Source organism: Podarcis tiliguerta (genome assembly GCF_965153285.1).
Source record: "Podarcis tiliguerta genome assembly, chromosome: 1".
Classification (NCBI taxonomy): domain Eukaryota; kingdom Metazoa; phylum Chordata; class Lepidosauria; order Squamata; family Lacertidae; genus Podarcis; species Podarcis tiliguerta.
In genome coordinates, this window is record NC_139534.1 from 118,261,728 (window position 1) to 118,273,850 (window position 12,123).

The window sequence follows — 12,123 nt, forward strand, 5'->3', positions numbered from 1 at the left end:
ACAGTATCAGGGTTACAACTCCCATCATCCCTAGCTAGCAAGACCAGAAGACCAGTGGTCAGGGATGATGGGAATTGTAGTCCCAAAACAGCTGGAGACCCAAGTTTGGGAAACCCTGTTCTATAGGCAGGAACAGCCAATTTCTGTATTCGTACATCTGTTCTCCCAAAAGTGGTCCAGGGCTCAGTTTATTTGCTGCACAAGCTGGGTCAGGGGCATAAGAAAATTTGCCACCATCTCAAAGTGAAGACTTCACCTTCAGGAAGCAGAGACTCAGATCCAAAATGATGCATTCATACACCTGAAAGCAAAATGTGACATTATTATTATTATTATTATTATTATTTACCCACCCTTTATCCTAAGGTCCCAGTGCAGGTTACAACATTAAAAGATAGTATTAAAAACAGCTTAAAACAATTGACTGTCCTAGAAATCAGGTGATTATATAAGGAGGCATATTTATTTTTCCCCGGCCTCACTTTTCCTTACAAGTGACTATCCATCCCTTGATTAAAATGCAACCAAATGATTTGCCATGCCTTAAAATTTGGTAGGGCTTCTGGCGCTTGATCTGGCCCATCTTCTATTGAACCATCTGTGATTTACAATGTCCTACTTGGATTGGACTACTGGCATCCTGGCCGTCTTGCTTTGAGGCAAATCAATGGCTGCTCTTGAGTTTTTATGGCTCTGCTCCTTTGGCCAAGACTGAGCATTCCAAAAACCATTCGTCATCTTCCGTCGTCTTAGAAGAAAACAACAACCCAAAGGAATCCTGTACATCTGAAAGGCATTTTCGCTGGCTTCCATATTTTGAACCACTGGAATGTTTTAAGCTTGTGGGCTCAGGAAACAAAACACACATGCACCCATCTTTTATTATTATTATTATGAAGGTATCTAATCTTTAGTATCTGTTGAAAAACACACACTTAAAAAAAAAAACTAAAACCCTTGCAAACATTTTTTGCATTCCCCAAATCTTCCAGTAACTTCTAAACTTCAATAATATTCTGTGCTTTCACACAGATCTTTGGGTTATTGTTTTCCCCCTCTGGCAAACCTTAAAGTGGGATTCTTATTGCTAAAGACTTCACTTCCTACTGGGTGCGCTCGCTTATTGAGAAAGGATTGGTCCTTATTATCTATTAACTTTGTGACCCTAAACAGTTCCCACATATGTAATGTCAGTTATTGAAGTTAGAGATGATGACATGTCAGTCGTAAGTTGCCACCTGTGCTAAAAACTGATGACAAGCTTGGCTCTCCCTTTGATCTACAACTTCTGTATACTTTGCGACCATTAAGTGCTTATATTCTTCCTGGAGGCAACCATTTATTATTAGACTTTGGGGTTTTTTAAAAAAGGATTTTCCTCATTACACTCCGGTTGCTTCTACATAACCTGTTTATTGAACCTTTATCTTATTTTGCGGGTTGGGATAGGGGGAGCCCTGTTGTCCTGGCCAGACAGGTTAGTTGAATCCAGCCCCTGTCTCCTAATTTCAGATACATATATATTTCACAATGCTTGTAACTCGATGTTAGGAATTCAGATATATAAGCTAAATTGGCAAATGGCACCTTGAAATAGGTTAGGGTTGCCACAACAGAATGTCTAGGCACCTTTCCCCCAATAAAATTTATTGTTATTATTAGTATAATAATAATAATAATAATAATAATAATAATAATAATAATAATAAAATAGAATCATCTAGTCCAACCCCCTGCAATGCAGGAATCTCAGCTAAAGCATCCATGACAGATGGCCATCCAACCTCTGCTTAAAAACATCCAAGGAAGGAGAGCCCACCACCAGTGTGGTGTAGTGGTTAAGAGCGGTGGACTCGTAATCTGGTGAACCGGGTTCACTTCCCCGCTCCTCCACATGCGGCTGCTGGGTGACCTTGGGCTAGTCACACTTCTCTGAAGTCTCTCAGCCCCACTCACCTCACAGAGTGTTGTGGGGGAGGAAGGGAAAAGGAGATGGTTAGCCGCTTTGAGACTCCTTAGGGTAGTGATAAAGCGGGATATCAAATCCAAACTCTTCTTCCAAACCCTCCGAGGGAGACCATTCCACTGCTGAACACCTCTTACTGTCAGAAAGTTTTTTTCCAAATATGTAGTCAGAATCTCCTTTCTTGTAACTTGAAGCCATTGGTTCGAGTCCTACCCTCTAGAGCAGGAGAAAACAAGCTCTCTCCATCTTCCATGTGATAGCCCCTGGGATATTTGAAGATGGCTATCATATCTCCTCTCAGTCTCCTCTTTTCCCAGCTTTTCATTTCTATACCACTTTATATTTTAAAGAAAAAAGAATCAAAGCTGTTTACAAGTTAAAGCATCAAATGAAACAACAACAAAACAAATTCAAGCTTGAAGGAAAATATGTCAGATCCTTCTCTAAGGGACATTCTGCTTTCCCCATATTTATTGACCTACTTAATTTATATAGCTGCCCCATAGCAGAAATACTCTAGGAAGCCAGTGTGGTGTCGTGGTTAGAATGTGGTTAGACTAGGACCTGGGAGATCAGGGTTCAAATTCCCACTCAGTCATGAAGCTCACTGGATGAGTCAATCCTAGCCTTCTAAGCTACCTGGTGGGTTTGGATCTGGTGTAACTTTACACCAGTTTAACCTAACACCAGTTTGTGCATAGGATTGCTCCTTAGGTCAATATTTAATGCTCCCATCTACAGAAAGATGAAGCACAGGGCTGTGGGATTGCGCCACTTGTTTGCTGCTGCAAAAAAAAATTACACAAGAGAATTTAGTACAATCCCCTAATTATTTTTGGTAGCCTCATGCTCTTGATGCTATTAGGATAACTCTTTGGCCTAGGCGATAATCTTTTACCTGAGAGCGAACCCCGTGGAACTCAATGACAGATTGAGGTTGAATCCTGACAAGGCAGAAGTACTGTTTTGGGGGGACAGGAGGCGGGTGGGTATGGAGGACTCCCTGGTCCTGAATGGGGTAACCTGAAGGACCAGGTGTGCAGCCTGGGAGTCATTCTGGACTCACAGCTGTCCATGGAGGCGCAGGTCAATTCTGTGTCCAGGGCAGCTGTCTACCAACTCCATCTGGTACTCAGGCTGAGACCCTACCTGCCCGCAGACTGTCTCGCCAGAGTGGTGCATGCTCAACTTATCTCTCGCTTGGACTGCAATGCGCTCTACATGGGGCTACCTTTGAAGGTGACCCGGAAACTACAACTCATCCAGAATGCAGCAGCTAGACTGGTGACTGGGAGCGGCCGCCAAGACCACATAACACCGGTCTTGAAAGACCTACATTGGCTCCCAGTACATTTCTGAGCACAATTCAAAGTGTTGGTGCTGACCTTTAAAGCCCTAGACGACCTCGGTCCAGTATACAGCTGAAGGAGCATCGCCACCCCCATCATTCTGCCTGGACACTGAGGTCCAGTGCCGAGGGCCTTCTGGCGGTTCCCTCACTGTGAAAAGCCAAGTTACAGGGAACCAGGCAGAGGGCCTTCTCGGTAGTGGCACCCGCCCTGTGGAATGCCCTTCCACCAGTTGTCAAAGAGAAAAACAACTACCAGACTTTTAGAAGGCATCTGAAGGCAGCTCTGTTTAGGGAAGCTTTTAAAGTTTAATAGGTTATTGTATTTTAATATTCTGTTGGAAGCTGCCTAGAGTGGCTGGGGAAACCCAGCCAGATGGGCAGGGTATAAATAATAAATTATTATTATTCTGAGTAGACACATAGAGCAGTGTGCTGCTATGAATTTTTTTCTTACAGCACGCACATTGTTTGGTGACGATACCCTGTCCTTTGCATGCCTAGCCAGGTGATTCCACCCCCTTAACCACCCACCTTGACGCGTGCCAAGTTCAAGCCCTGCCAGTCTGACACAGACATTTTAATGCCGCAATGGGCAAACAAAACCGTGACACGGCATCAGAGATTTTGTTTGAGCTGGCTCTCCCCGTCAAGGTAGCCTGAGTGCAATGAGTGCAATGATTTGGACAGAAGGCCAAGGGGTTGTGTCTGCCTAGCAATCAAAATCACCCGATGAGATAATAGTGGGAGAAGCAAATAATTTGGGTTGTTTCGTTATGTTTCCTCCAAAAACAAAGTTCTTAAAAGGATGACAGTGGACGGGTGAGTTCACAGCTGGATAGGGCAACAGCTGGATGCGACAGAGCAGTGGTGTTAATGCCACATTCTCAACTCTCATTCCTTGCACCGATGGGCTGGGACTGAAGATGGGAGGAGAGAGGGAAATCAGTCAGAGCAGGGTTTTTCCAAAGGCACAAATTCCTTGTCAACCAGCTCACACTAAAAAAAGTACCGGTAACACCGAAACCAAGCAGGTAGGGCTGAGAGAGACTCCCTTTCTGAAACCCTGGAGAGCAGCTGCCAGCCAGTGTAGACAGCATGGAGCTGGATGGACCCCAATGGTCTGATTCAGTATAAGGTAGTTCCCTATGAACACAAAATGTTCTTTGCCCCTCGCTTTTACCCTGTAGCAGTGGCATTTTCTGCACGGGAATCAGCGGTTCTTATTCACTACTACGTATTGACAAGGATGCAATGAAGCATTACCTGCCGGAGGACAAATGTGAAGAGAATGTTCCATGCAAAAAGAGTAAGGTGTTTTAATAGGGTCTGGGCGGTTAAGTATGGAAACCGAGCACACTCTGTCCTTATATAAATTGTGACTCGGGCCCTAACTAGAGCCTGTGTGGTGTAGCGGTTAAGAGTGGTGGACTCGTAATCTGGTGAACCGGGTTTGATTCCCTGTTCCTCCACATGCAGCTGCTGGGTGACCTCGGGCCAATCACACTTCTCTGAAGTCTCTCAGCCCCACTCACCTCACAGAGTGTTTGTTGTGGGGGAGGCGGGGAAAGGAGATTATTGGCCGCTTTGAGACTCCTTAGGGTAGTGATAAAGTGGGATATCAAATCCAAACTACTCCTCCTCCTCCTCCTCCTCCTCCTCCTCCTCCTCTTCTTCTTCTTCTTCTTCTTCTTCTTCTTAACAACTAATGCAGCTAGAAACCCAAATGAAGTTGAGGGTGCAATAATTTTCATTCAACGCTATCAGAATGGATTCTGCAGCCTTTCAGAACTGATTCTGCAAGTTTCTATAGGTTGGTCAGGATATATTTTGTTTCAGGATCATGACACTTGAAACAGAGTACAGCTTAATGCCCAGAACAGGACAAACTGGCTCCGGGAGAGGAATACATAGAAGAAGCACATGTCTAATTCCAAATGCACAGAGCTTGCATGTATCAGTGGAAATACATAGGTAAATGCAGAAGAGCGCCTAATATTTGCCTGCTTAGCAGCTTTGGTAACACTATATACATGAAGGTTTCATTTAGCCATTGATACGGAGAAGATCTGCGTGGCCTCTGCAGAAGGGTGACACACACATTCCATTCAAGAAGAGAAAAGAAACCTAATCTTTGGCTGCGTTGTGGCAAGATCCTTCAGAGCCCATTCAACAACTTTACTTATTAATGCTTTTGGCTACAGCGAAGAAGCAGTAACTGAGGAAGCCTGAGTCATGCAAGCTGGTTCCTCGTACAGTGGTACCTCGGGTTAAGTACTTAATTCGTTCCGGAGGTCCTGGTTTAACCTGAAACTGTTCTTAACCTGAAGCACCACTTTAGCTAATGGGGCCTCCTGTTGCCGCCGCACTGCTGGAGCACGGTTTCTGTTCTTATCCTGAAGCAAAGTTCTTAACCTGAAGCACTATTTCTGGGTTAGCGGAGTCTGTAACCTGAAGCGTCTGTAACCTGAAGCGTATGTAACCTGAAGCGTCTGTAACCTGAGGTACCACTGTACATGCTTCCTGTGGAATGTGCAAAGTGGGAACCTGCACCCACCTCCCCCTGGTTTAGAAGCATAGTTCCAAATGCACGAGGGGCTGTGGGTAATAATAATAATAATAACAATAATAAATTTTATTTATATCCCGCCCTCCCCAGCCGAAGCCGGGCTCAGGGCGGCAAACAACAATCAAATAATCAAACAATCAAATAATCCAACATTCTAAAAACATTTCATTATAAAAATTAATTAAAATCAAATTAATGGCAACCGTTAAGCAAAATTCTGTGCAGGTTGCCAGAGGAGGGAGTCAGGCTGCGCCCTGACCAAAGGCCTGGTGGAACAACAGGCCCTGCGGAAAGATGTCAGGTCCCGCAGGGCCCTAGTCTCTTGTGACAGAGCGTTCCACCAGATTGGAGCCACAGCCAAGAAAGCCCTGGCTCTAGTTTAGGCCAGCCTAACCTCTCTGAGGCCTGGGACCGTCAGGATGTTTTTATTTGCAGACCATAGGTTCCTCTGTGGGGCATACCAGGAGAGGCGGTCCTGTAGGTACGAGGGACCTAGGCCGTATAGGGCTTTAAAGGTTAAAACCAGCACCTTAAACCTGATCCTGTACTCCACCGGGAGCCAGTGCAGCTGGTATAGTACCGGATGAATGTGATCTCGCAGCGAAGACCCCATAAGGAGTCTCGCCGCTGCATTCTGCACCCGCTGGAGTTTCTGGGTCAGTCTCAAGGGCAGCCCCACGTAGAGCGAGTTACAATAATCCAATCTGGAAGTGACCGTCGCGTGGATCACAGTGGCTAGGTCAGGGCGAGAGAGATAAGGGGCCAACTGCTTAGCTTGGCGGAGATGAAAAAATGCCGCCTTTGTTATAGCTGTAATCTGCGCCTCCATAGAGAGGGAGGTATCGAAGATTACACCCAAATTCTTAACGGACGATGCTGGCACTAGTTGCACCCCCGCAAGAGATGGGAGTTGCCTCCTCAATCCCATATCGTCCCGTCCCAGCCAGAGATCAAATCCAGCGTGTGGCCTGCTTGATGTGTGGGGCCTGAAACAAACTGGGAGAGCCCTAGTGTCGCCATGGAAGACACCAGGTCCAGAGCCTGTGAGGAGGGAGTGGCATCAGCATGGATGTTGAAGTCCCCCAATACCAATAGGTTAGGGAACTCCAAGGCCCAGCCGGCCACAGCCTCCAGCAGGCCTGACAGGGTGGCTGCTGGTGCACTATGTGGCCGGTACAGCAGCCAGACAGCCAAGCTCACCTCAGAGCCCCACACTAGGCCAACACATTCAATGCCGGGGATCGATGGCGATGGTAGAGCCCTGAAAGAACAATCTTCCCGGATTAATAATGCCACCCCTCCCCCCCCCCCCGGCCCACAGTCCGTGACTGGTGGAGGACGGAGAAACCCGGGGGCGCCATCTCTCGTAAGGTAACAGTTTCCCCTTCGCGCACCCAGGTCTCCTTCACACAAGCCAGGTCGACCCCCTGCGAGATGAAGAAATCTCGCAGAGTGGCGGTTTTGTTGCCTATAGACCTGGCATTGTACAACACCAGTGACGGAGGTGAGTAATCCTTGCTCACCCTACCCTTGTCCCTCGGGATGGGGCGCAGATTGGAAGGGGTACAAGCATATCCGTATCTCGATCCCCTTCGCCTATAACATCTGCCCCCACCGCCATACCTCCCTCGCCGCTCCACGGTAGTAATCCCAAGCCTCATACTAGCCTCCATTTACAAAATAGAAAAACAAAACAAACCAAAAACAATTATACCTAAACAAAACCAATCCCCACCCCAAACCACAATAAAACGGAACAAAATAAAAATAGATAAAAACCACTGTTCACAGTGGTACAACAAAGTAAAAAGTAAAAACCCCTTTAAAACACTTTAAAATATATAAAAACGTTTTTAACATTTGGTGCAGCAGCACCAGTGTCCTTAAAACTGTAGCGGAGGTGAGTCTGGCCCCGCCCCCTAGGCCTGGTGGAGTTAGCCTGAGGAGGGAGCGGCCTTCCCAACTCACAGTGCAGCAACAGCAGCGGTGTCCCAGTGCCTCAATGAGGCCTCTTAAAGCTGTGGCTTCAAGCCCACCCTAGGCCAGGTGGAATTAGCCTGAGGAGTGAGTGGCCTTCCCCCACACTCACGGTGCAGCAGCGGTGTCCCAGTGCCTCCATGAGGCCTCTTAAAGCTGTGGCGAAGGTGAGTCTGGGCCCCGCCCCCTAGGCCAGGTGGAATTAGCCTAAGGTGGGAGTGGCCTTCCCCCACACTCACGGTGCAGCAGCAGCAGCGGTATTGAGTGTCTGGGACACAGGCAAAGTCCAGGCACTCCCAACCACTGCTGGACCATCACTCATGTGCACTTTTGTCTTGAGGGATCAGAGCCTAGGTGCATGGGATGGAGCAGACAGCCACTGCCCACAACAGTGTTTTGCTACAGGGGGAAGGATGATCATGGGCATTGCTGCAAGAGTCCGAAATATGAGAAGTAGCTGAGTATCCAGGTGGCACTGCTGGGTGGTATCCAGCTCCCTCGTTCCATCAGTGCAAGGATTTCTGATCGACTGCTTCAAGCCCAGACTGTGTGCTCAGAAATATTTTTCTGCATTTTGTAAACACAAGATTTTTACCTGTGTTCTTATTGCTGCTGCATCGAATAACACATGTATCTGACCTTTGGGGTTTGTAAGTAAAGCATTTAAACTTTCTAATGGTGTGGTCTGTTCATTGTGAGAGAAGTAGAGAGGTGAAGCGTTGTAAGCGGATTAAACGGGACATTTAAAAGGTCTAGCAGCCTGTGTTCCTCACACTTCACAAATCACACTTCTGTGATTTTGATCTCTGCTGGGGGCTGTCTCTTGCAAGAGAGTGTGTTTAGCCCCATGTTTTGGATATAGGGATCCAGCCAATTCTTTTATTAATTATCCCACATGGGATATCGATCTATATCAAGTTTTTCCCCCACACAATATGAGCCAAAGTGATCAAGGCTATTCAGCGGGTCACAGGTGGAGAACAGGAACAAACAAGGTACACTAGGCCAGAGGTGCCTTTATGATACACTGAGTACATGTGCCCCCAGATGGCTCTTTGGTCAGGACAGACATCTTCAGGCAGAAGAATTTTCAAAGGAATGCATGTTAGGAGGCACCTTCAGCCAGACTTGGCAACCTCTGCAGCATCACAGGGACAAAGGGAGAAGCACTCTTGTTAATAAGCGACACATGATCGTTAAGTGTTAACCTGGGAAAACTACGGAATAAACTCTTTTCCACACCATACCTTTAAAGCACAAGATTTCCCCACACAATTTCTGGGAACCGTAGTTTACCCCCATGGCGCTTTACTTTCCAGGAGCCTGAAACTACAGTTCCCAGGATTCTCGGGGGAGGGAAGCCATGTGCTTCCAAGCTGCGGACGTGGACAAGCTTTAATAACTTTTACTGTTTAACTGAACCAGTTGGACCAATTTTATTTTTATTTATTAAATTTTTGTGCTGACCTTCTTTTGCAGGCCTCAGGGCAGTTCACATCATAAAATTGCGATATATAAACCACAAAATACATAGTAAAAATAAGAACAACAAATCAATAACCCCCCCACTTCCACAACACATTTACAGTGAGGGGAAAAAATATTTGATCCCCTGCTAAATTTGCCCGTTTGCCCTCTGACGAAAAAATGACCAGTCCATAATTTTAATGGTAGGTTTATTGTGGCTGTGAGAGACAGAATAACAACAGGACAACCCCAAGAAACCCAGAAGACAAAAGTCAGAGATTGATGTGCATTGTAATGAGTGAAATAAGTAAAAGATGCAAAAGATGACTTAGTACTTGGTGGCAAAACCCTTGTTGGCAATTACAGAGGTCAGACGTTTCTTGCAGGTGGCCACCAGGTTTGCACACATCTCAGGAGGTATTTTGTCCCACTCTTCTTTGCAGATCCTCTCCAAGTCAGTATTCCTATGTTTATAAAGCAGGCACACCAGAAGCTCTTCTTATAACAGCAATCATCTCTGCCACCAAACAGCAACGATAAGCTATTCATTCATGGAGGGGAAAATTCATTTAAGATTACCCATAGATCATATGGGAGGTAACAAATGGGGATAATCGAAGGAGAATTTAATTGGTTTGAAGACCGAGCTGTTGGGAAAATTAATGGGTGGTAAATGGAAGAGGATTTGGGATAATCTGGGCTTATTGATTGTTTATTGAGTATTATGACATATTCTTAATGAATAAGCTAAGCTAAACTGTTTATCTGTGGTGGCTTGGATAGGAAAATCACTTGGCTTGCATTCTATGACATTTAAATCCTGTGTACGAATATATGCATATAGCATATATTTAAAGCTTATGGAAATGTGTGTCTATGAACCCTTGTCCTAAATATTCTAATTTCCAGTGACAACCCCTTTTTTGAATGGTGGAAGGAGCAGTCAAAAGGTCTCGTGCTTCAGGCCTCGGGTGCATGTTTAGAACATACAAAAGTAAAGGCACCTTCTCAACCTGTCTATAGAGTCAGACTGTGGGCTGATTTTGCCCAATACTCTCCTCTGACTGGCAGCCCCATTTCAATGTCTTAGGCAAAGTTTTTTTTCCAGGTGTTGCTAAATCCTTCAAACTACAGCTCTCAGGCACTGACCTTGGAACCCCATGCATTCAAACCATTTCCTGTACCGCTCAACTCTCATGATGTGTTCCTGGGTGAGGAGGGCCTGATTGCCTGTGACCACTTGGCATGAGAAGCAAGGCTTGGCTGGCATCGTCGCTCCTTGCCAAGCCAAGAGTGCGGCAGAGGAACTTTAACACCCCAATGTCCCGAGTGCAAATTGACCCCGGTCCAGTTGAACTGCAGCGCTCTTTTGCCCTTGGTGATTTGGAGAGCAAAAGGCAGAAGGAGGGAGGGCCTTGTGCCGGCAGTGGTTCAGCCATGCCTTGTGGAGTTCTGCAGCATCGACAGGACTCCCGAGGCTGATTCAAAGTCCCAGCCTCCTCCTGCCGGCTCTCGGTTACGTATGCCTTGAAGCCGGTGCTCCTAACTTCAGCCTATTGCTCATCCCCACTACAGATCTATCCAGAAGGGCCTCTTGTTCCTGGAAAGACGGAGCCTGTCTGCTTTCCTGCACCAAGGCTGAAGCATTTTTAATTGGGACAAGCAAAGGCAGCTGAGCTGGCTCCCCTCCGCGCAGATGGATTTCATCGCTGGAGCCATTGGAGGTAATAAATAAATAAACTAGCCAGCAGCCCGCTGATGAAGAGAGACAGCTGTGTTTCCTTGCTGTTAACTTTCAGGCAGGTCCCCCACGCCGGAGGGAGAGGGCGAATGACCTTCAGAGCCCCCAAGGCGGAGGTTTTAGTGGACGCGAGTTCAGCATGCGTAGGGGCACTTAGTGGAACTCAAAGCTGGCGGCGTCATTAATTCCAGGAACCATTGCAAATCGGATATTCTTTCCGTACGATTGCATATACGTGGTGAGCCCATAGAGAAAGGCGAAGTCAAGGAGGAATCAGTCGCAGCCGCAGGTGTGAATCGAAAGAGACTGGTGGGGGAATTGAAGCAGAATCTCAAAGGGGCAGGAACTTAAAAGTATGCCTGTGTTAATGTCTGGAGTGCCATCTTATGCATGAGGCCCCTTGTGCAGAACCTGTATGACAGGTCCCTGCCCCTAGGGGCTTACAATCTAAATGAGATACACAAGGAAACAACAAAGGAGGTGGGAAATGGAAGCAAGGAACTAGGGCAGGGGAGACGACATGGTTATTTCAAATACATGTACTAGGGCAGGATGAAGGATGTGGAGTAGGATTGGGATCTCCAACATAGTGCCCATGGGCACCATGGCATTCTCTGATAGTCTCCTTGGTGCCAGCCAAGGTTGCTGCCCCTCCAGATATTTCCCCCCTGTTTTTGTCTTTTGGGAGGGTTGTTTAGTTGTGGGGGAATGCCTGTTTTGTGTTTTATTTGTTTTGGGTGTTTATAGGTGTTTTGCAATTTGGTGGGGGGTTTTTTTGGGTGGAGTTTCTCAGCAACTCCAGATTTCTTCTGTGCAATGGGTATTTTGTGGTGCTCACGCCAGTTTCTTAGGTTTCCAAATGTGCCCTGGGACATATGGACTAGGGGGATGAAGGAGAAGCAATTCCAGAGAGAAAAGGAAAAGGGAAGCAAGGGAGCTGGTGATGGTGGGACAAAGCAGGGATGAGATTAGTTTACACTGGCGAACAGCAGCTGTCCAGGATTTCGGGCTGGATTTCTTCCCACATCCACCTGGGGATGCTGGGAACTGAACCA

At 46.6% G+C, this 12,123-nt stretch overlaps 1 protein-coding gene across 1 annotated transcript in view; it reads left to right on the forward strand.

The window, feature by feature from the left end:
- Nucleotides 1-12,123, forward strand: part of SLC25A47 (solute carrier family 25 member 47) — a 36,801-nt gene that overhangs the window by 2,005 nt on the left and 22,673 nt on the right. The window contains 2 exon segments of the mRNA XM_083439060.1: nucleotides 10,903-10,997; nucleotides 11,000-11,051. Of these exon segments, the coding sequence (XP_083295186.1) occupies nucleotides 10,903-10,997; nucleotides 11,000-11,051 (147 nt within the window).